We start from the raw sequence: 25,234 nt of genomic DNA on the forward strand, positions 1-25,234 counted from the left end.
GATGTAGTCACTGTCGAAAGCAGTATGGAGGTTCCTCAAAAAACTAAAAATAAAACCACCCTATGATCCAGTAATCACACTACTCGGTGTTCACCCAAAGAATATGAAAACACTAATTTAAAAGGATATATGCATTATTGTAAATAGTATTTATAATAGCCAAATTATGGAAGCAGCCCATGTGTCCATCAATAGATGAATGGATAAAGTAGATGTGGTATATGTATGTAGTAGAATATTATTCAGCCATAAAAAAGAATAAAATCCTGCCATTTGCAACAACAGGGATGGAGCTAGAGAGTATAATGCTAAGCAACAGAAACCAGTCAGAGACAAATGCCATATGATTTCATTCAAATGTGGAATTTAAGAAACAAATTAACGAAGAAAAAAAAGGCAACCCAAAATACTCTTAAATATAGAGCACAAACTGATAGTTAGCAGAGAAGGGGTGGTGAGGGTGGGGTGGGATGGATGAAATAGGTGAAGGGGAGTAAGAGTACACTCATCTCAATGAGCACTAATATATGGAATTGTTGAGTTACTATGTTGTATACCTGAAAATAATATAACACTGTATATTAAGTATACTGGAATTAAAATAAGTTTACAATTTTTTAAGTTAAAAAGAAAAAAGGAGTAATCCCCTGTGGGGAAGGGAGAACGAAGGTGGAAAGAGAATAGCAGGCAGTGGTCTTAATAATGTAGACAGGCATCCCATCCCCTCTAATACAGACCTCAGTACTGCTGTGCAGCAAATAGGCAATAAGCACCTATCACACCAACAGAAGAGGTTACCATCATGCTGGTGTCAAAGAACATTTAAAGAAGTGTAGGGAAGGAAAAATTCTCTCCCTGCCCTTCGAGATGGAAGAAGGGAGTAAGTCCTTCTTTAAGTTGGAGTAAGAATTAAATTTACACAAGACCGATTAAAAGGAGGAAACGCCTAAGTTTTATTATTATGTGCTCAGAGGCCCAGTAATGAAATCGAGACCAAATAAATAAATAAATAAATAAACCAGGCAGAAAATTTTTATACAAAGAGACAATACATTTGTGAGGAATTGACAAGATAAAAAAAAAAAAGATGTTTGGGAGCTTTAATTAGTGAGGAATTCTAAGTGGAATTTGGGCTGAGGTAGTAGGTTAGTAAAAAAAAAAGTCACAAGGTTTGTTTCCACGGCTTTCTCCCCTTTCAAGTTCGTTATCTCTGGTGATGAGGATGTCTTCTTAGTACAGAGAGGGTACCTTTCACATGGAGGTTTCTTTCTCGCTTTCGGGGACAGGGGAGAGTCAGTGCCCTCGCACCAGCCGTTCCCCAGGTAGCTTCAATTCAAAATAATCAGTATGCCATTGCGGGCCAGTCTGGCCGGCCTGCCCTTGGCCCCCACAGGAGTAGAGCATGGAGCAGAATGTGCTGGTGTGCCACAGCTAGGTCAGGCGGCTGCGTTCCCTTCTTTTCTCTCTCCCAGGGATTTGAAATGCTACGCTGTGCTTTTCCAGAGGAGGGGCGTGCCTGGACCTTCCCAACACGTAAGAACCCAGATCCAACGGAGGTACCAAGGCGGTATTTCTCAACTGCTCCAAGTCACCTTAGATATTAACATGAGGGCAGCCCGGGTGGCCCAGAGGTTTAGCGCCGCCTTCAACCCAGGGCGTGATCCTGGGGACCGGGGATCGGGGATCGGGGATCGAGTCCCGCATCAGGCTCCCTGCATGGAGCCTGCTTCTCCCTCTGCCCGTGTCTCTGCCTTTCTCTCTCTCTCTCTCTCTGTCTCTATGAATAAATAAAATCTTTAAAAAAAAAAAAAAGATTTTAACATGAGAGCGCTCCAAAATATTGTGCCCGTAGGGACAGATGAGGATTCTTCCAAAGCGCTGGCGGTGATGCTCGAGTCTGAGCGCCAGGGACAGACGACTCTGCGGGGGACTCTCCAAATCACCTAGGTACATGGTTAAAGACCTCCTGAAACTAGCGTAGGAGGCCTCCCGGATACCCGTAACTAAGGCCTTTCCCATACGGGTCTGGAATGGGCCGCTGGGGGTTAGTCAAAGCCGACACCGCCCCACCGGCAGTCGGAGCATCACCCAACTTCCCGATTGGCCCTTTCGGCCTCCGCTCCCCCGCTAGCGACGGAGGGTTGTCTCCGGCGCATGCGCGTCACCTGCTTCCGGCCGAGGAGCTGGTGTGCCGGCCCTTCCGGTCCGTGGGGAACTCCTTCCCCCAACTTTCCTCGGCTTGAGTGTGTGTGTGCAATGGCTCCGGACTCAGGTCCCCCTCCCGAAGAGCCGCTCTTGAAGGCGCTACCCTTAGACGCTAGGGACCGGGGCACCCAGCGCTGCCGCCTGGGCCCGGCCGCCCTCCGCGCCTTGGGCGCGCACCTGGGCTCGGCGGTGAAGATCTCTCTGCCCGACGGCGGCTCCTGTCTCTGCACCGCCTGGCTGCGGCGGGACCGAGCCGACGGCTTTGTGCAACTGGATCCGCAGTGTGCGAGCCCCGGGACGGCTGTGGGGGCCTCAGGGTTTCGGGGGAGCCTCAGCCTAAGCAGCCTCCGCCTGGTGCCCTGCCCGTCCCTGCGGCTCCTCACCGTGTGGCCGGTGTTGCGGGAGGGCGCGGACGCACCAGGTGCCTGGGATGCGGCCGCCGTGCTGGAGGCGGCGCAGGAGCTTCTGCGGAACCGACCGGTCTCCCGGGGCCACGTGGTGGCCGCTCCACCGGGGGCCCCCGGCCCGGTGGCCGCGCTGCACATCGTCCGCGGGGCGCCCAGCCCGGATCCGGCCGGCCTGGTCACGCCTCGCACCCGCATCAGCCTCAGCGAGGTGCCCCCGTCGGGAGCGGAGCCGCAGCCCGAGGCGCCCCTGGGGGGCCTCTCAGAGGCGGCCGACTCGCTCCGGGAGCTCCTCCGCCTCCCGCTCCGCTACCCCCGCACCTTGGCGGCCCTGGGGCTCGCGGTGCCGCGAGGGGTGCTCCTGGCGGGCCCCCCCGGAGTGGGCAAGACCCAGCTGGTGCGGGCGGTGGCCCGGGAAGCCGGCGCGGAGCTGCTGGCCGTGAGCGCCCCCGCGCTGCAGGGCGCGCGGCCCGGGGAGACCGAGGAGAACGTGAGGCGGGTGTTCGGGCGCGCGCGGGAGCTGGCCAGCCGCGGACCCACGCTTCTCTTCCTGGACGAGGTGGACGCCCTGTGCCCCCGGCGGGGCGGCGCGCACCGAGCCCCCGAGAGCCGCGCGGTGGCCCAGGTGCTGACGCTGCTGGATGGCATCCGTGGGGACCGGGACGTGGTGGTCGTGGCATCCACCAACCGGCCGGACGCTCTAGACCCAGCGCTGCGCAGACCGGGGAGATTTGACCGAGAGGTAATTAGGGCCGGGCTGTGCGCCCTAAGGCCCTGGATGGAACCTCGGCCTCTCCTGGCCTTGGGTGGTGGCCTCCAGGCGTTTGCCACTTAGGCTTGGCAGTCAGTGAGGGTACAGTGGGGCCGTTTGTAATGCAGAGAGCACGTCCTCTGCCCTTACGGGATCTGTGAGCCTGGACCTGTTTTTCCCCAGAATCAAATTGTTCCGAGAAGCCAGGTGGCCGTTAGGATTAGTTTTGTGGTGCACATCCTGAAAATGAGTACCATCGGTACCGTTCATTTTTAAGGGAACTAGGTCAGCTGTGCGTGTATTACATTCTTAGGGATTTGGAATGAGAATTAAAGTAGGATGGCCTCAAGAAGTGTATTGAAATAAAAAGGGAAAAGGCAGGGAAGAACTAAATCAAAACAGGCATTAATTCTGGATTTGTTCATTCCTTGTCAGGAGGCCAGCATCCTGTCCCACAAGTGAGAAATTACCCACAGTTGCTCCCTGGGTTGCCAGGAAGATTTGAGTATTCAAAGCTGTCCTCTATTTCCTGAGCTTTAGTCCCAAGTTGATTTTTTTTTTTTTTAAGATTTTATTTATTCATGAGACACAGAGAACCAGAGACATAGGCAGAGGGTAAAGCAGGCTCCCCACAGGGAGCCGAATGAGGGACTTGATCCAAGGACCCCAGTTTCACCACCTGAGCCACCCAGACGCCCTTGATTCTTGATTAAATAGCTTGAATAGTGATTAATTTAAGTGATGCTTGAACTTTGTGTTAGGCTTCTAAAGAAAAGGATGATAGTTGCACACTTCTGATTAATCTCTGCAGAACTTGAGCACATTTCTTTTTTGCACCATCTAGTACTTGTGTCCTGAATCAACTCCATAAGGCCAGGGACCTAGACTGGTTTACTATTGCATCCCTGGCTCCAGAACTTGATAGGTTCTAAAAAATAACAAAATATTGTTAATGATTATATGGAGGGCCCCCAGTTGACAATGATTCGTCTTAATGGTTTTTCAACTTTACAGTGGTGTGAAAACCATACACATTCGGTAGAAAACGTATTTAGAATTTTTAATTCTCGTCTTTTGCCAGGCTAGCCGTATGCAGTAAGATGCTCTCTTGTGATGCTGGGCAGCCAGGAGATCATGAGGGTAAACAACCAACACATTGACAACTATTTTATACTCATACATTCCGTTTTACACTTTAGTACAGTATTCAATAAATTTTTTGAGATACTTAAAACTTTATTATAAAATAGGCTTTCTGCTAGTTGATTTTGCCCAACCATAGGCTAATGTAAATGCTCAGAATACATTTAAGTAAACTGAGCTGTGATACTCAGTAGGTTAGGTATGTTAAATGCTTTATCCACTTACTGTAATTCCAGCTTAACCGTGGATTTGTTGGGTTGTAACCCTATCTTAAGTTGAGGAAGCTCTGTACGTAATTTTCGTTGTATAACTATCTGGCCAGTGTTACTCCTCTGGAGTTTAATATATTCAGAATTTATGGTATGCTTAAGAGTACATCGTTCCAATTCCAAATTTGTTCACTAAGTTTTCACATTTGAGAGAATAAAAATATTACATAATATTTTAAACTGGAAACTTTTAATTTTTCTTTTTTTACTTTGCATATAGGTTGTCATTGGGACTCCCACACTTAAACAAAGAAAGGCAATACTCCAAGTGATTACCTCAAAGATGCCCATCTCCAGTCAAGTGGATTTGAGTCTCCTTGCCGAAATGACAGTTGGCTATGTCGGTGCAGACTTGACTGCACTTTGTAGAGAGGCTGCCCTGCATGCTCTCCTTCACAGTGAGAAGGTAGGAAGTATTGATATATGACCATGTATGTTGATCTCTTCATTAATATAACAAACTAATTTGGGGATTAAACAAGTGGTAAGTACATTTTCTTGCTACTTTTGATACCTTCCACAGCTATTTCTTACATATTTTTTTACATCTCCTCTCTCTGGGACTGGCATATGGGGGGACAGAGGGCTGAGTCTTCTAGGTCTACCAGGGCATGTTCCCCCATTCCCATAGTAACTCCCTAGTGCTGAAGCCCAGAACAGCCAGGAAAAAGACAGGATGGCCCCAGAAGAATCAAACATATATTTTTTTTAATTTTTAATTTTGTTTATTTTGAAGCAGTTTCAGGCTTAAAATTGCAGAAATAGTATACTTTACCCCGAGTTTCCAAATGTAACATTTTACCAGTTTTGCTTTATCTTTCTGTCTTCATCTGTGTTTTTATATATATTAGCATATAGATATATCTCTCTTCTTCTATGTATATATTTTGTGAAACATTTGAGAGTATACTGTAGTCATAATGGGCTTTTATCCTTCAAATCTTAAGTGTATATTTTCTAAAATCAAAGACTTTAATGACCATACAATTATCAAGATGAGGAAATTAATCCTGACACGATACTTTTACCCAGTATCTATAGACCTTATCTAAATTTCATTATCTGTCCCATTAATTTCCTTTATAGCAGAAATTTAAAAAGGAAAAAAGAATAATAGTAATCCTAGATTACGTATTGCATTTAGTTATGATTTCTTAGTATATTTTAATCTAGAACTATTCCTTAGTCTTTCTTTTATGCCTTTTTAATTTTTTTTTTTTTTAAGATTTTATTCATTTATTCATGACACACAGAGAGAGAGAGAGAGGCAGAGACATAGGCAGAGGGAGAAACGGGCTCCGTGCAGGGAGCCTGATGTGGGATTTGATCCCGGGACTCCCTGAGCCAAAAGCAGACACTCAACCGCTGAGCCACCCAGGCATCCCTAATTTTTAATTTTTTTAAAAAAATTTTATTCATTTATTTGAGAGAAAGAGTGACAACATGAGTAGGGGGAGGAGCAGAGGGAAAGGGACAGACAGACTCTGCACTGAGCACAGAACCCAAGTGGGTCTCAGTCCTCTGACCCTTAGGATCATGACCTTAGCCAAAACCGAGAGTTGGACACTTAAGTGACTGAGCCACCCAGGCGTGTGGCTAACTTTTTAAGACTACATGTCATTTATTCTGTAGACTATCCCTTAGTTTGGGTTTGACTGGTGTTTCCTCATGATTTGATTCAGCTTTTGCATTTTTGGCAGGAGGAGCACAGAAATACTGTTCTCATTGCATCCGTTTTTTTCCTTATTAATAAATAAATATTTTGTAGGGAAAGTAACCTTTTCTAACCCAGGAGAAGATTGGACTCCTGGAATTTTTATTTAAATTTATCTTTGGTATTGAAATCTTTAATTCATGACTATTTTTTTTAAGATTTTATGTATTCATGAGAGAGAGAGAGAGAGGCAGAGACATAGGAAGAGGGAGAAGCAGGCTCCCTGGGAGGTACCTGATACGGGACCTGAATCTGGGACTCCGGGATCACGCCCTGAGCTGAAGGCAGACGCTCAACTGCTGAGCCACCCAGGCGTCCCCATGACTACCTTTCTTAAAAATATTTAGGATGTTAGCTTAAATATAGTAATTTTCAGCACCATGGATTGGAAAAATCTCTTCACCATGAATATAATAAGTAATCCTTAATCCCTAAACACCTTCAGAAAAAAATTAATTTTAGCCCCCAGAGGATTCTGGGACGAAGTTTACAATCTCTGTTGTAACTATTATAACATTAAAATTGCCCTTTGATCTTATAATTTTTAAAAACCAGTTTTGAATTAATTTCAATTATAAGAGGACAATTAATCCAAAATTTTGAAAACTTTTTACCTATGTAATTTACACCCTTGCTCATTTTCATTTATTTTTACATGTACGCTGAAGGTGGGGAAGGAGTTATGTGAACTTGTAAATTCTCTTCTGGATTTAGAACCAAAACTGCTGTCGGATCCCTGGGTGGCTCAGCAGTTTAGCACCTGCCTTCAGCCCAGGGCATGATCCTGGAGCCCCGGGATCAAGTCCCACATCAGGCTCCCAGCATGGAGCCAGCTTCTCCCTCTGCCTGTGTCTCTGCCTCTCTTTCTCTCTCTGTGTCTCTCATGAGTAAATAAATAAAAAAATATAAAAAAAAACAAAAAACAAAACTGCTTGAACATTTAATGATACTTCTCATGCGTGGAGGTGTGAATATATGCCTTCTGAAAGGAGGATGAGAGTACCAGGGGCTGAAGGGAGATTTACACTTAGGATTCCCTCTGCTTTTGAAGTTCCAGGTTTGACCTTAAGCACCCTGGCTTAGGTGGACCAGCCAGCTGCTACTTCAGGAGTGGCCTGCCCAGGCATAGTTACCACAGGTGATGACTGAGTTCATAAACAACCAGGGGAAGTGGAAGGAAGAAAGGCAAAAAGGAAGAAGGGACAGGCATCTAGGAAGGTACTGGCTTCATCTTTTCCATCTTTACCCCTCAGGCAGCTGAGGAGCTGCTGCTGCTATCAGGGCAGACAGAGGATATGTTAAAGTTTGTGAAAAGGCTAAAAAAAGTCAGCTTTTTGTGAAGTACTCCCACTAAAGGATTTAGAATATAGTTTAATACATACACGTATATACACAGAGGGGAAAGAATTTTGTCTGTCTGAAAGGGTTATGACAATTAGGTGAAATAATGTACATATAAGTGATCTTTGTTGATGTTGCTTAAAAATTAATTAGTATTCAGGTACCCAACATTTAATACTCCTAGCCAGTTAGAAAAAAAAGAAAAAGCTGTTTAAAAAAATTACTTAATGGTGTTCTTTGTGAGAAATTAAACCAGATGAATACATTATAAAGAAAGTAAAAATTGCCTGAAATCTACCCCTCCAGAGATTATAATTTTTAGGAACATTGTTCAGAATAGCTCTATACATATATATACTCTTACATAATCTTCTATAAATAGGATAAAATAGTTTGTTGTTGAAAATGGAAATTTTTTGACAACTGTATGTTCAGAATTTGATATGAGGGCAAATCTCAAATATAATACAGGTATTACAAATACAAGCAGTTTTTAACAAATCTGCTTTACTAAAATGATAAAGGAAATTGCAAGAAAAATTCTCTAAAATATAATCTTAAAGCTGAACTTTCTTTTTTCTTTCTTTAAAAAGTTATTTATTTGAGAGAGAGAGAGAACATGCCATGGGGGGGAGGGTGGATGGGGGACAGAGGGAGAGAGAATCTTAAGCAGACTTCACACTGAGCTTGGAACCCAAGGTGGGGCTAGATCTCATGACCCGAGCTGAAACCAAGAACCCATGCTCCACCAACCACACCCACTCAGGCACCCTGAACACGGCATTTCCAAACATAACATAAAACCTAATGGCCAAAAAGGAAAATATTTATTAATTTGACCATTTGGGGATGGCAGAACAATACATAAATAAAGACAAGACAGACTGGGAAGAATTTATTTGAGACACAGGGTGTGCGGGAGGGAGAGAGAATCTCAAGGAGACTGCACTGCACGTGCCCCTCTCTGGGCTATGACAGAAAGACCAATTACCTTGATACAGGAAGAACTCTCACAAATCAATGTGAAAAGACCAACAATCCAAGAGAAAATGGGTAATAAAATATGAACAGGTAGTAGACAGCAAAGGATTACAAATAGCCAGTAAACATGAAAAATGCTCAACTTTACTTTCTTTAAAAATTAGTCTTTCAGGAGCGCCTGGGTAGTGCACCAACTCTTGGTGTCAGCTCAGGTCCTGATCTCAGGGTCATGAGATAGAGCCCAGAGAGGGGCATGCTCAGTACAGAGTCTCCTTGAGATGCTCTTTGCCTCTCCCTCTGCCCTTCTGCACACTGTCTCTCAAATAGATAAATGAATGAATGAATGAATGAATGCATGAATGAATGAATAAATAAATAAATAAATAAATCTTAGTATCTGTTGCTTAAGCAGGCAATAAATAAATCTTTTTTAAAAAATTAGTCTTTTTCAGGTTTTAACTCTTTATTTTGAAATAATTAAAAAGTTTAGGGAAAGTTGCAAAATAGAGCACTCCCAATAAACCCTCCATCCAAATTCATCAATTTTTAACATTTTGCCAAATTAGCTTTATAATTCTCCTTTTCACTCCTCTGCCTCTAAATGTACATGTGCACACATATTACCTACTTTTTCTGAATCATTTGAGGACGAGTTGCATACATCATAACCCATTCATTATCCATTTCCTAAGAAAATGTATGTCCCCACATGTGACCACAGTATGGTTATGTGTAATCATATTTAGGAAATTTAATACGGATACAGAACCTCAGATCTACAGCCCATACTGTGATTTTTGGTGGTTGTCTTGATCCTTTTAGCATTTTTTACCCCTTTAGTACAGGATCTAGTTCAGGATAACATATTGCATTTAGTTTTTAGTTTCTTTTAATCTGTAATACTCCCGTAGCTTTTTTTTTTTTTTTTTTTTTAAGAGGGAGATAAAATGTTGCGGCGGGGGGGGTTGTTGGGGGTGGCGGTTGTGCGGAGGGAGAGAAAGAGACTCCACACCCAGCATAGAGCCCCACACAGGGTTTGATCTCATGACCTGAGCTGAAACCAAGAGTCCCTAGCTTAACTGACTGTACCACCCAGGTCAGGTGCCCCTGCTTTTTTTTTTTCAGTGAGACATCTTACAGTGACAGTTTTTAAGGATGCAGGTCTATGATTTTATAGAATGTCTCTCAATTTGGGTTTGTCTTAATATTTTTTCATAGTCAGATTCAGGTTACACATGCACTTTTGGAATACTCCGTAAGTGATAGTATGTCCTTAGGGTGTCACAGATGAAGGTACAAAATGGCTGCCTGCCCCTCATTGGTGACATCCTTAATCAGTGGTTGGTATGATCAACCAGTCAGGGTTTTTTGTCCAGTTTCTCCACTGTATAGCTGCTATTTTCCCCTTTGTAACTAATTAGAAATCTGTGGAGACCCTTTGAGATCATGTTCCTTGTCACACTTCCACTCCCCTTGTTTTGCATCCATGGATGATTCTTGCCCTAAACAGCCTGTACTATATGTGACTATTAAAAAAAGCTGATTTAAAAAAAAAAGATTTTATTTATTTATTCATGAGAGACGCAGTGAGATAGAGAGAGGCAGAGACACAGGCAGAGGGAAAAGCAGGCCCCATGCAGGGAGCCTGATGTGGGACTTGATCCCAGGTCCCCAGGATCAGGCCCTGGGCTGAAGGCAGCGCTAAACCGCTGAGCCACCGGGGCTGCCCAAAAGCTGATTTTCTAATTCCATGTTCCTTCTACCTCACTCTTAACTAAAGAAATCAACACAATAGTGAGTACTATTTCCTCTGTCACATTGGCAGAAACTTAAAAGCTTGGTAATATCCAGTGTTGGAGAGATATGGGGAGAACAGCCTTATATTATCAGTGCAGCTTTGAGGGCAGTGTGATAGTACCTCTGTCACAATTGTAAATGAACATCCTCTTAAACCCAGAATTCTACTCGGAGGAAATTATATAAAATACTTGATCGTGTGCACAAACATTTTCAGCTGTAGCTTTGTTTTTTATTTTTTTTTTAAATTTTTTATTTATTTATGATAGTCACAGAGAGAGAGAGACAGAGAGGCAGAGACATAGGCAGAGGGAGAAGCAGGCTCCATGCACCGGGAGCCCGATGTGGGATTCGATCCCGGGTCTCCAGGATCGCGCCCTGGGCCAAAGGCAGGCGCCAAACCGCTGCGCCACCAAGGGATCCCCTGTAGCTTTGTTTTTAATAACAGACTAGAAATAAATGAATGTTCAACAGAAGGATGCAGTTAAATTATGGTACACTTATACACTGATGTCTTTTGCAGTTGTCCAAAAAAAGTGAGGTTGAACTATATTAATCCATGTGAAAAGATTTCTAATGTAAATGGAAAAAAGTGCAGGTTAATTTATACAATAGAGTCCCACTTATGTATCTGTTTGAAAGATGTACATAGGGACGCTTGGGTGGCTCAGTGGTTGAGCGTCTGCCTTTGGCCCAGGGCATGATCCCGGGGTCCTGGGTTTGGGTCCCACATTGGGTTCCCCCACAGGGAGCCTGCTTCTCCCTCTGTCTCTGCCTCTCTGTGTCTCTCATGAATAAATAAATAAAATCTTTTTTTTAAAAAAAAGATGTACATATCCTTACTGTCATAAAACATACTGATGGAGTACACAGGAAGTGGTTGACATCCTCTAGGGATGAATAGTGGAGAAAGCTGGGGGAGGAGACATTTAATTTTTTTGTATTGTGTATGTAAATTTTATAATGATAACAATAGATTTATAAATTCAGAAGAACATTTAAAAAAAGAAAGAATTGTGCTCCTGTACTATAAAACAGGCCCATGTAATTTTTGGTCTGATTTTGCTTTTGGGGATTTATTTCTTCAGAACAAGGACAACCCAGCTATTGATGAAACAGACTTCTTTGAAGCTTTTAAAAAGATTCAACCCTCATCATTTCGAAGTGTCATTGGACTGATGGATATCAAGCCCGTTGACTGGGAGCAGATTGGTGGCCTTGAAGATGTAAAACTGAAGTTAAAACAGGTGATACAGAATTTGCTTATGCCACTAGAATAGTAGGGTTTAAGTGTAACAGTTTTATAATGAAGACAAAAGGCTGAGACTATCTTGCTGACATTGGTAATGCCATCCTGATATCACAATCCAGGGGGCCTTTTTCAGTCCTGGTTTAACTGGCCTTCTAGAGACATCAAATACCATTTTTCATAATTTCCTACTTCACCCTTCTTTTGTTTTTCCTTTAAAGACTTTATGATAGAGAATGGAGTCAGCAAACGTTTTCTGTAGAAGGCCAGATAGTAAATATTTTAGGCTTTGTGAGCCATCCAATCTCTATTGCAATCACTCAACTCTGTTTTCATGGCATGAAAGCAGCCATAGATAATATGTAATTAGTACTTGTATTCTAGTGGAATTTTATTTATAGATACTGAAATCATGTAATTTTCACGTCACAAATATTCTTTTGATTTTTTTCCCGAGTATTTAAAAATGTAAGAATGATTCTTAGTTTGTGGGTGGTAAAATAGATTTTTAGGTTGTAGGCCTTAGTTTGCCCTGAAAAACTGGTAAAAGCACAAAATTATAAAACAGTATGGTCTGGGTGGCCACTGGTTCTCACTGTGGCTGCGAGGGACATAGCTCTCCAAATGCTCTCATTTGCATTTCATTTTTAGAAATTAATTTTGTTAATTTACCTTCAGGTAATTCTGCCATAAGCAACTAGGTTTCTCAAACCACACATACAAAAGACTGATTTATAAGTATCACTGTAACTTACTCATCTTAGCTAGAAGTTATTCTGCTGTGAAACGTAGAATCCTTGTGTCTATAGATCAGTACATTTATAATATTCCCTAATTTTTTATATGCACTGTTGCATTTTTTTAAAAATATTTATTTACTTGAGAGAGAGAGCACAAGCAGAGGGGCAAGGGGCAGAGGGCGAGGCAGACTCTCCACTAAGCAGGGAGCTGGATGAGGGGCTCAACCCCAGAGCCCTAAGATCATGACTAATCTTCACAAAGTACTTAAGAGATTAGCCACAACTTCCTGTTGTAAACACTGTTTCTATAGCTTTCAGCTGTCAAGCTTTCCTGACTTTCAGAACACTCCTTTCCTGTACCTTAAATGTTAGTGCTCCAAGTTTCTGGGAGGCCTCCTGGAAGAAACTCATTCGATGAGTTCATGATTTTGATATCCAGGGCTTCAACTGTTCCTGAAAACTATTAACTTGAAAAATCTTTATATCTGGCAAAGATGGATTTTTGTTTGTGGTGGTGGTGGTGGTGTTTTAAAGATTCTATCCATTCATTCATGAGAGGCAGAGACATAGGCAGAGGGAGAAGCAGGCTCCCTGTGGGGAGCCTGGTGTGAAACTCTATCCTAGGATGCCTGGTCATGACCTGATGCTTAACCACTGAACCACCCAGGTACCCCAGTAGTTCTTTTGATCATTAGAATTGCTTAGCTGCCTGCCTACCAGGTAACTTATAGGGATCTCAAACAAATTCAAAGCTCAGCTATTCAGCCCCTCCACACCTGAGTTCCGCACCTCTGTGAATATAGCCAGCCACCCATGTCCTAATCAGAAGCCTGGCTCAGTCAGTTGAGCATCTGATTCTTGGTTTCAGCTCAAGTCATGATCTCACGTTCATGGGATTGAGCCTCATGTTGGGCTCCAATGCTCAGTACAGGTTCTTTTTCCCTCTTTCCTCACTTCCTCCCCCTCTAGGCCCTCCCCACTCGTGCATGCTCTCTCTCTCTCTCTCTCTAAAATAAAAAAATAAAATCTTAAAAAAAGAGAGAGAGAGAAAGAAAGAAAGAAAGAAACTCTTATAAATGCATGGGTCATGCCATATGTGCATGTAACTTCTCTGGATTTAGAACATAATCCCCACCAAAAAAAAAAAAAAAGTACATAATCCCCGCATAAAAGAGAGTTACATTTTATGTTCAAATCCATCCTTTCAACACCATTGCCACTGCCTATGACACATCCAGCTTTATTATTTTTGCAGTCTGAGTCATTGTGAGAGAATTTAACTGGTCTTCCTGCCTCTAGTTTTATTTCTTTCCAGTCCATTCTCTATACTGCTTCCTCAGTGTTCACTAAAACTTTCAAGGTGCAGCACCATCTGACTCCTCTTTCCACTTCAACTCTATTGCTCCTTGCTTCTCCTGTTCTCCCCTTTGTTCCTCCTGACTGGTGAGATGAATTAAGAGTTTTTGTCTCTGTGCATACTGTTCCTTCTCTGTGGAAGCCCTTTGCTGACCTCATTGTTAGTTTATAAGCCAGTCCCTCCAACTAAAATCTGAGTTCCCTTGGTAAGGGACTTTATCCTTTTTTTGTAGTTTTGTGGGTGAGGGTTTATACTTCTTAATCTACACTGCCTGGGGCAGTCTCAGTTCTGCTGCCTCACTAGAAATAAGACCTGGGCAAGTTACTTAACTTTTGTAAGCCTGAGCTTCTGCATCTGTAAAATTATGATGATAAAAATCACCTACCTCAGAGATAAAGGGGACTTGTTTACTAATTTAGTTTAACATTTGTGGAGTGCCTACTTTGTGAAGGTGTCGTTCTAGGTTTGGCTATTTAGAGGTGAACCGTATTTACATTCTAGCAAGAGCAGAATGACAAACCCAACATGGAAAAATAATAATTTCAGATAATGAATGAGCAAGTGCTCCCAAAGTAAAAGATGGACAGTAGCATAGAATGTCTGGGGTGGGGTAGGGGTTCTGCTTTAACTAGAGTGATTAAAGAAGACCTCTTCAAGGAAATGACATGTGAGCTGAGATGGAATGATGAGGGATGGCCGCACAAGGATCTTGAAGGAGTGTTCTGGCAGAGAGAGAAAAGCAGTAAAGGCCCCAAGATGGGAACACACTGGAGTGTTTGGGAAATAGGCTGTATAAAGCTTTGTAATCACTGGTAGGAAGGAGTTCAGATTTGGATTTTATTCTAATTCTGATGAGAAGTCATTCTTGAAGGATTTGAAGCAGGAAATGATGTGACCTGACTTAAGTTATAAGATCACTGATGGCTGTGTGGAGAATGGACTGCATTTCCAGCTCATAATAGGTACCAGAGAATTGTTGAGTGAACAAATGAATTTACTGAATTATTTGATGTTTTATCATTATACTAAAATAATGATCTCTTATTGTATACTATCCCTTTTTGTGTACTTACAGAGTATCGAGTGGCCTCTTAAATTCCCTCGGGAATTTGTTAGGATGGGCCTTACACAACCAAAGGGAGTTCTCCTGTATGGTCCCCCTGGATGTGCTAAAACCACCCTGGTGAGGGCCCTGGCCACAAGCTGTCATTGCTCTTTTGTTTCAGTGAGTGGTGCTGATCTCTTTTCTCCTTTTGTTGGAGATTCAGAAAAAGTCTTATCTCAGGTTTGTTCATTTATTTTCCCCCAAGTACATAAGTGTCCTTTTGAATTTTCATGGCATGCCTTAAAAATAAACTTATTATTAAAAGTATTAGTGGCCTTTTTTCTGATTAGAAAAGTTATATTCGTTTATAGAAAATTTAGAAATTTCACTTCATCACTTTTATGGAGTGATATTAACTATCTTTTGAAAACATAATTTTTAATCTGTACATAATACTGTATGGTTTCCTATTCTATTTATTTATTCCCCAGTTCTTAGACTTTTAGCACCTTTCTCTGTTTACAGTTTAAAAATTATAATAGTAATGCAGAAAGCATATATTCACTAGAATACCATATAACATACGGCTTTTCAATAATTTTATTTTCCTAACAAAAGGTATTTCGACAAGCAAGAGCAAATACTCCCGCAATTGTGTTTTTGGATGAGATTGATTCAATCTTGGGCTCCCGATCCATCAGCAAAACAGAATGTAATGTTCAAGAGCGTGTTCTTTCTGTTCTCCTGAATGAATTAGATGGGGTAGGACTGAAGACTACAGAAAGAAGAGGAAGTAAATCAGATCAACAGGGTAAATACAAGGAGCTGAAAATAAATGAAGAGGTATTTATTAGCCAGAATATACCAAAAACCCAGGCCAACATTAAATACAATGCATATACACTAGCTTTTCCTATGCTGGATTCATCTCATAGAAGGAATTATATAATTTTGGTTTGACTCTTGGAATTTTCATAGAGCTGCTAAAATTGGCTAGGAAAGAGGTAAATTTTATATTTGTAATAAGTTATCTTAAATACATATGAACCTGAATTTTATTTTTCCTAAGGTTTAGAAATATGACTTTACATATTGCTAATGGGAAAGGGAGTTTATTCTTATTCTTATTTTTATATCCTGAAGAACCAGTGTTTATCCCTTTTCTAAAAATTTAAATTCAATTAATTAACATATATTATTAGTTTCAGAGGTAGAGGTCAGTGATTTATCAGTGTTCATCCCTTTCTAAAAATTTTTATATGAAACAAAACAAAATATTGTTGTTACCAACGATTTTAGTATTCAAAACTTCCGGTTTTCTTGAGGAATGGGTTTCTTTGGTTATAATGAAATTAAAATGACCTTTGGAAGTCCCTTCCTCCCTTTCTGAGTCTCTTCCTCAATAGTGTTTGATATACTTAGATTATCCAACAGATCATTTTTCTTTTGTTCTCTCCCATTTGAAAAATCATTCCATGGAAGGAGAGTCTTACAGCTCATTAGGAACATGTGAGACTAGAATTTGAAGGGACGCATGAGGTTTTCTTTTTTTCTTTTCTTTTCTTTTCTTTTCTTTTCTTTTCTTTTCTTTTCTTTTCTTTTCTTTTCTTTTCTCTTCTCTTCTCTTCTCTTCTCTTCTCTTCTCTTCTCTTCTCTTCTCTTCTCTTCTTTTCTTTCTTTTCTTTTCTTTTCTTTTCTCTTTTCTTTTCTTTTCTAGACAGAGAGAGAGAGAGAGGCAGAGACACAAGGCAGAGGGAGAAGCAGGCTCCATGCAAGGAGCCTGACGTGGGACTTGATCCCGGGTCTCCAGGATCAGGCTCTGGGCTGAAGGCGGCACTAAACCACTGAGCCACCTAGGCTGCCCCGCATGAGGTTTTCTAATCAAATTTTCTCATAATGCAGGAATTCCTTCTACAGTATCTGATAGGTGTTGACTCAGCCTCTGCTAAAATACTTGCAGATATAGGGAACTCACTACTTTGAGAGATCAGATTACTGGAGGAACTACTCTGATTATTCATATTCAGTTCAATTAAAATTTTTTTTTAATTCCAGTGTAGTTAGCATATAGCATTATATTAGTTTCAGGTGTACAATATAGTAATTCCATATATTACTCATTGCTTGTTGAGATAAGTGTATTCTTTAATCCCCATCACCTATTTCACCCATTCTTTCCCTCCTCCCCATTGTTCTCTATAGTTAAGAGTCTGTTTTTGGTTTGTCTCTTAAATTCCACATATGTATAATCATATGGTATTTGTTTTTCTCTGACTGGCTTATTTCACTTAGCATTATATTCTCTAGAGCCATGGCCGGACTTAATTATTTTTTATGGCTGCATAATATTCATGTGTGTGTACACCACATTTTTCTTTACCCATTCATCTATTGATGGATACTTGGGCTGCTTCCATAATTTGGCTATTGTAAATAATGCTACAGTAAACCTAGGGATGCATTTATCCCTTCAAATTAGTATTTTCATATTCTTTGGGTAAATACCTCATAGTGTGATTACTGAATCATAGGGTAGTTCTGTTTTTAATTTTTTAAGGAAACTCAATACTGTTTCCCACAGTGGCTGCAACAGTTTGCCTTTCTACCAGCAGTGCACAAGAGTTCCTTTTCTTTACAGTCTCACCAACTCTTGTTCCTTGTGTTTTTTATTTTAGCCATTGTGACAGGTGTGAAGTGATATTTCATTGTGGTTTTGATTAAATTGGATTATTTGTGTGTATTGGGTTATATAAGTTCTTTATATATTTTGGATCCTAATCCTTTATTGGATATGTCATTTGTAAATATCTTCTCCCAATCAATAGGTTTTCTTTTAGTTTTGTCAATTATTTCCTTTGCTGTGCAGAAGGTTTTAATTTTGACATAGTCTCCCAATAGTTTATTTTTGCTTTTGTTTCTGTTGCGTAAGGAGGCAAGAAAAGATTGTTATGGCTGATGTCAGAGAAATCACTACCTGCTCTCTTCAAGGATTTTTATGATTTCAGGTCTTACAGTTAGATCCTTAATCCATTTTGAGTTTTTTTTGTATATGGTTAAGAAAGTGATCCAGTTTCAGGGTGCCTGGGTGGCTCAGTCAGCTTGTCCAACTCTTGATTTTGGCTCAGGTCATGGTCTCTGGGTAAAGAGATTGAACCTGAATTGGGCTCCACACTCTGGGGAGTCTGCTTATGATTCTTTCCTTCTCCCTCTGCCCCTCCCCTGCCTGTATGCTCTCTCTTTCTCTCTCTCAAATAAGTAAACCTTAAAAAGAAAGGAGGTCCAATTTCATTCTTTTCCATGTTGTTATCCAGTTTTCCCAGCACCATTTGTTGAAGAGACTTTTTCCCATTGCACATCCTTGCCTCCTTTGTCAAAGATTTGTTCGTCATATAATCATGGGCTTATTTCTGGGCTTTCTGTTCTGTTCTGTTGGTCTATGTGTCTGTTTTTGTGCCAGTCCCACACTGTTTTGATGATTACAGCTTTGTCATATAAACTTGAAATCTGGAATTGTGATGCCTCCAGCTTTGTTTTTCTTTTTCAGGTTGCTTTGGCTATTCAGAGTCTTTTATGGTTCCACACAAATTTTAGGATTGTATGTTCTAGTTCTGTGAAAAATACTATTGGTATTTTTATATAGATTGTGTTAAATCTGTAGCTTGCTTTGGGTAGTTTGAACATGTTAACAATATTTGTTCTTCAAATCCATGAGCTTGGACTATCTTTCCATTTGTTTGGGTCATCTTTAGTTTCTTTCATCAGTGTTTATAGTTTACAGAGTACAGGTCTTTCATCTCCTTGGTTAAGTTTATTCCTAGGTATTTTATTATTTTTGGTACAATTGTAAATGGGATTGCTTTCTTAATTTATCTTTCTGCTGTTTCATTATTCATGTGTAGAAAAGCAACAGATTCTTGTACATTGATTTTGTATCCTGTGACCTTACTGAATTCATTTATCAATTCTACTACTTTTTGGTGGAGTTGTTCAGGTTTTCTTAATATAGTATCATCTCAGCTGCAATAATGAAAGTTTGGCTTTTTTCTTGCCGTTTTGGATGCCTCTAGTGCTTTTTGTTGTCTGATTGCTGTGGCTAGGACTTCTAGTACTGTGTTGAATAAAAGTGGTGAGAGTGGACATTGTTGTCTTATTCCTGGCCTAGGGTGAAAGCTCCAGTTTTTTACCATTGAGTATGATATTAGCTGTGGGTTTTTATATATGGTTTCTATTATATTGAAGTATATTCCCTCTCAGCCAACTTGGTTGAGGGTTTTTATCATGAATAAATGTTGTACTTTGTCAGATGCTTTTTCTGCATCTATTGAAATGGCCACATGGTTTTGTCCTTTCTCTTACTGATATATCATGTTGATTGATCTGTAAATATTGAACCACCCTTGCATACCAGGAATGAACCCTTTTTGATCGTAGCGAATGATTATTTTATTGTATTGTTGCATTTGATTTGCTAGTACTTTGTTGAGTATTTTTGGCATCTATATATATATATATTTTTGCATCTATATTCATCAGAGATATTGGCTGTTCTCTTTTTTCACCATGTCTTTATCTGGTTTTGATATAAAGTAGTGCTGGCCTCATAGAATGAATTTGGAAGTTTTCCATCCACTTCTATTTTTTTGAATAGTTTGAGAATAGGTATTAACTCTTCTTTAAATGTTTGGTAGAATTCACCTAGAAGCCATCCTGAACTTCTGTTTGTTGAGAGTTCAATAGACCATTTTGAATGCTTAGCAAGCATGTAAAAGGCCTTGCCCTGGCTGCTTTTCTGTATTTCTTATCTTCATCTAGGATTTACACATCTGCAGCTTATGTTGTATATTTCTGCCTCTAGAAAGAAAAATAAATAAAAAGTAAATCTCTCTCATCCAAGATATTAGAGCCAGTGTGGTTCATAGCCATACATCTCCATCTCCAAAGTCACATGCTTTGTTCTTTCATGTCATCCACTTAGGTTATAATCATTCACTGGGGCTCAGGTGTGTTCAATAGGTATTCTCTGCTGTGGTATAAGGCTTTCCTTTGGTTCTTACATGGAGAGATGTCCCTCAGGATTAGCTAGTCCCTTCACCACACAAAGTAGTTCTTTGACTAATAATTTGTTTTAGCATACCTTGATATCAAAAAGATGGTCTAGGGGCAGCCCGGGTGGCTCAGCGGTTTAGCACCTGCCTTCAGCCCAGGGCCTGATCCTGAATACCTGGGATCAAGTCCCACGTCAGGCTCCCTGCATGGAGCCTGCTTCTCCCTCTGCCTGTGTCTCTGCCTCTTTTTTTCCTCAGTCTCCTGAATAAATAAATAAAATCTTAAAAGATGGTCTTAAAGAAAAAAAAAAAAAAAGATAGGAGGTATAAGCATTCTGGTCCTAAGAAAAGGATATACTCATTTAAAAATAACTGAACATTCTGGTTTATAATTTCTTAAAAATTTAATAATTGACAGCTTACTGAAATTATGTTGTGTGTTTTCTCTCAGAGTTTCAAGAAGTTTTTAACAGAAATGTCATGATTGTTGCTGCAACAAATAGACCTGATGTATTAGATGATGCCTTGTTACGACCTGGAAGATTAGATAAGATTATTTATATTCCACCTCCAGATGAAAAGGTAATCATTGCACATGTTTAGTGTATGTGAGGATTCTTAACACATCAATGTCTGAGCTCTAAGGAGCCTAGCAGAATTGAATCCCAAACTGGATATATACGTACATGGTATATGACTTACACTGGGTTCTCATTCTTCTTTGCCTGGTAGCCCTTCATAAACACATAATTTTGATCTGCTTTTGCTGGATACTCTAGGCCTATTTTCAGAGAAACATAAGCCTAAAAATAATTATATTTTTCATTGCTGAGGCAGACTCAAAATACTGAGCTTGTTACATCTACTCAAACATTATTTTACAACTAGAATGGAGGAATCTTAAAGTATTAAAAACAGTTGGAGATTATTTTTATCAGTATTCTTATTTTATAGTAGGAAAGTCTGAAATTAGAGAGATTACACAGTTTCCATAGTCAGAGAATCAGTAAATCTTTGCCCTTTTAACATCCACAGCCACAAGCAAGGAATGGTTAAAGTCAACAAATTTTTTCCATCCTTCCTAAATGAAAAAAAAAAATTAAATGTCTATTTTTAAGTTGTATCCAGATAATTCATGTTTTTGCTTCTTAAACCATGTCTGATAACACTATAACCATGTCTGATAACACTATTTATACCCAAAATGAGGACTCATGTGTCTCTTAAATGTACCTATAGTTGGCTATTTTAAAAATTATTATAAAAGTATTAAAAGTTTATCATGTCATTATTTTTACCATTATCATATGAACCATTGATGAGTTACTCTTCTTACCTCTTCAGAAGTATTATTATTTATTTAAATAAATATATACACAGCTGTAGTATGACAGGAAACATATTAAAATGTTTTAATACAGCTTTGTGTCAAACATAAATGTTATAATAAGATTATAAACATTTTAATTTTTTTTTTTCAGGGCAGGCTTTCTATTTTGAAAGTCTGTACAAAAAATATGCCAATGGGGCCTGATGTTTCCTTAGAAAACATAGCAGCAGAAACCTGTTTTTTCTCTGGTGCTGATCTTGGAAATCTTTGCAAAGAAGTAAGTTAATTAGCGAAGGAACATATGGTTGACAACATTTCTTCATTTATTCAGATCTTCTCTACCCTTCCCTATCCTTCCCTACCCTTCCCTACCCTTTCCTACCATACCCTACCCTACTCGAGCTTATAGGTTCATGGCAGGTTGCAAAGAGGGAAATTGTAATACTGAATTGACAATTGATAATGTGTAGTGAATCAGGAAGTTTAGGGTATTATGGGAGCACTTGTGAAGGACACTGACCCAGACCGCGGGCGACTGAAGTAAGAGAGAACATGACATTGAAGAGCTGGATAATGGCCAGATCACACAGGTCTTTATAAGCCACTTTAAGGGATTTAGACTTTGAGAGCAAAAGAAGCTAGGTGTTTCCCTTTCCACAAACTTTTATTATATATTATATTTTATTATAGGTACTCTTCAGATAGGGGTGTCTGGTTGGCTCAGTCGGTTAAGTGTCTGCCTTTGGCTCAGGTCTCAGGGGATCAAGGGGGAGCCTGCTTCTCCCTCTCTCTCTGCCCCTGTGTTCTCTCTCTCTCAAATAAAATCTTTAAAAAAATGTACTATTCAGAAAAATGCACAGATCATAAGGATATAGTTCACTGAATTAACATAAAATGAACACTTTTATAACTATCAGGAAAGGGATTATTATCAACACCCCAGAAGCTTCTCTTGGGGCTTTCCCAATCTCCCTCCCAAAAGGGAACCACTCTCCTGACTTCCAACACTGGAGATTAGTTTTGCTTGCTTTGGAACTTTATATAAATAGGACTGTACAGTATATTTTTATATCTGCTTCTTTAACTCAGGATTATGTTTTGAACTTCATCTGTGGTTTTGCCTATAGCGGTAGTTTGTGCATTTCTATCACTTTGTAATATTCTAGGTTATGAATATACTGCATTTATTCATTTTTTTGAACATTCGGGTTACTATTTTTTGTTACAAATTATGCTGCTGTGAATAATCTTGTTATGTCTGTTAGTACATGTATAGATAAGTCTATTTTATATATGTATATACCTACCAAGAGAATTGCTGGGTCACAGAGTAGGTGTTTTTGATCTTTTCCTTTAGGATCAGTGCTCTGTTCTGTTTAAAAACTCCTATTCTGAGGTCAGAAAGATAGTCTCTCATCTTTAAATATGTATATGGACTCATAGTGTACGCATTATGCTGCAACTTGTTTTTTCTTTTTTCCCATTTAAGAAGAGATGATGGTCTATTAAGATAACTTTTAATCGCTTTATTTAACTTTTTAGTGTTTTCAGTGTCATGAATATTGGAATTCTAAGAAGTGGGACTGAGGTTTTTACCCCGGATTTTAAAGTATTACCACAAATTGTTCAAAAAAAAAAAAAAAGTGAAGCACATTCATTATTTCCTCCTGTTTGTGTCTTATAGGCTGCCTTGCTGGCTCTGCAAGAAAATGGATTAGAAGCAACCACAGTGAAACAAGAGCACTTTCTAAAATCACTTAAGACTGTGAAACCATCCTTAAGTCCTGAGGACTTGACTTTGTATGAAAACTTATTTCAGAAACAAGGATTTTCTAACTTAGAAGATATTTAAAAATTAATGTTACATCTCTGCTCACAGATTAATTGAACTGTTAAATTGCCCTATAGTTTTTGCAATTTTGCACTTTTAGAGTTTGTGTGTTATTTCCTGTAAATAAAAGAATTTGTACCAGATAAGCTAAAGCTCATCTTATTTCTAAAAATATATATTAAATATATATTATATATTAAAATACCATAATTTAGGAACAAAATATATGTGTTTTTTTTTTAAGATTTTTTATTTATTTGATCAAATATGTTTTCTGGCCCTCTGTCCCTCTCAGCGCTCTCTGGAACCCCAATTTTACGTAGATTTTTCCTTATGAGACTATCATTTATTTCCTTTAACCTTTCCTCGTGGTATTTTAATTGGTTTTCTTCTTTTTTTCCTCAGCTTCCTCTTTGCCATCAACTTGTCTTCTATTTGCTCACTCTTTCTTCTACTTCAATGACCCTCATCGTTAGGACCTCCAGTTTGGATTGCATCTCATTTAATTGATTTTTTAATTTTGGCCTGATTAGATCTAAATTCTGCAGTCATGAAGTCTCTCGATTCTTTATGCTTTTTGCCAGAGCCACCAGTAGTTTTATAATTGTGCTTCTGAATTGACTTTCTGACATCGAATTGTAATCTAAATTTTGTAACTCTGTGGCAGAGTACTGTTTCTGATTCTTCTTTTGTGGTGAGTTCTTCTTTCTAGTCATTTTGCTCAGTGCAGAGCAGCTGTGTGAGCGGACTGAATCAAGAATATCAACCATGACCTAAGTAAATTTCAACCTAGATGATTCTGACGAGGTCAGAGACCAGAAATTGAAAACAGATCAGAACAAAATAAAAGGACCACTAAAGTGAACAATATATTTTAAAACAAAGTAGTAAAAAATAAAAGAATCCCAAAGGAGAAGAAAAAAAAAAAAAGGGAGGACTGGGAGATGATGTTGATGACAAAGTTGTAGTGGAGGGAGAATGTAGTCTACCTGAGGGGTCCTAGAGGGTGATCCTCTTGGTTCTGAGTATATTAAGTTCTGTATGTTAGAAGATGCTCAGTCCCAAATTTATATAAACCAGAAATACTTGTAGAGAGCCCCAACATTGACCACCAAAACAAAGGAGATAAAAGAGGGGGGCAGAATAGGAATGAGGAATCTCACAGAAAACCAGCACGGTATACCACTTGGTTCTGGGTGTATACTGGCCATGTTTTAGAAGGTATTAACTTATGCCATTGTAGAACAAAATGAGGCAGAGAAAACAAAACACAAAAAAACATATCTTGTATATCTCCCAAAATTGAGTATGTTGAAGGGAATCCAGAAGTGGAAAGTATATCTAAGACTTGTAGAAATATGAAAGTCAAAAAGGAAGAATCTTAAAAATGAAGAGGTGGTAAAATATTGTAGTTAAGGTGGGAAAAGAAAAAAATTGGAAATTTACAGTCTGATATAAAACCGAGTTGTACTGGAAAATGGAAGAAAAAAAATAGGAGGGGTACCCTCTGGTTCTATAGGCTGTAAATCCTCGACTTCCCCTGGAGCTCTCCAGTGCTGCTGGGTCAAGAAGTTGCTCTTCCCCCGTCCTCCCAGCTGGTCTTCGGGAGGAGGGGCTGCTGTGCTGATTCTCAGGTGTGTGCACCTGGGGGAGGTGCCCCGCCCCTACCAGGTGCGCGGCCCAGTGGGAGCCCTTGACCCCGTGAGGCCCTGTTCCTGGCGGCCCGCTCGGTCCCAGGCACGCGGTGACCCCAGGAGAAGCAGCCCCACTGGCGGCGGCCGGCTCCCCAGCCCCGGAGCAGCTCGGAGCAGCCCTCGCAGTAACTACCGCGGTCTCCGGGGCCGCACTGGCCGGGATGCTCCGGGGCGGGGGCGCCGACCTGCGCAGCTTGGGGCCGCCCCAGCTGCTGGAGCGTCCTTGCGGTCCTGGGCCGTCCCCGCCTCGTCTGTCCCAGGGGGAGCGCAGGACCCCGGCTCTGTCCGCCAGCGCCCTGGGCTCCGGGGCCTGCGCTGCTGCAATCGCGCTCCCGCTC

General features: G+C 40.4%; 1 protein-coding gene across 2 annotated transcripts; it reads left to right on the plus strand.

Annotated features, from left to right (window-relative positions):
- Nucleotides 1-2,191: 2,191 nt before the first annotated feature.
- On the plus strand, nt 2,192-23,348 carry AFG2B (AAA ATPase AFG2B). 2 transcript variants are annotated; one of them, XM_077880951.1, is made up of 8 exons: nt 2,194-3,351; nt 4,993-5,178; nt 11,694-11,852; nt 15,027-15,236; nt 15,615-15,807; nt 20,493-20,623; nt 21,523-21,648; nt 23,056-23,348. In XM_077880951.1, exons 1-8 carry the CDS (start codon nt 2,257-2,259, stop codon nt 23,221-23,223), a joined length of 2,268 nt encoding a protein of 755 aa, XP_077737077.1. In that variant the 5' UTR covers nt 2,194-2,256; the 3' UTR covers nt 23,224-23,348. The 2 variants fall into 2 exon arrangements, 1 of the variants encoding a protein (XP_077737077.1); XR_013370131.1 differs by lacking the exon at nt 23,056-23,348 and having other exon boundaries at nt 2,192-3,351; nt 15,615-15,839; nt 21,523-21,590.
- Nucleotides 23,349-25,234: the final 1,886 nt, after the last annotated feature.

The sequence above is a fragment of the Canis aureus genome, chromosome 32 (assembly GCF_053574225.1).
Source record: "Canis aureus isolate CA01 chromosome 32, VMU_Caureus_v.1.0, whole genome shotgun sequence".
Lineage (NCBI taxonomy): Eukaryota > Metazoa > Chordata > Mammalia > Carnivora > Canidae > Canis > Canis aureus.

Bases quoted from the DNA above. Each gene is read 5' to 3' on its own strand.
- AFG2B (XM_077880951.1), top strand. From the start codon at position 2,257: ATGGCTCCGGACTCAGGTCCCCCTCCCGAAGAGCCGCTCTTGAAGGCG. The intron at 20,624-21,522 runs GTAATCATTGCA...TTTTTTTTTCAG, and splicing joins TTCCACCTCCAGATGAAAAG to GGCAGGCTTTCTATTTTGAA. The intron at 21,649-23,055 runs GTAAGTTAATTA...TGTGTCTTATAG, and splicing joins TTGGAAATCTTTGCAAAGAA to GCTGCCTTGCTGGCTCTGCA.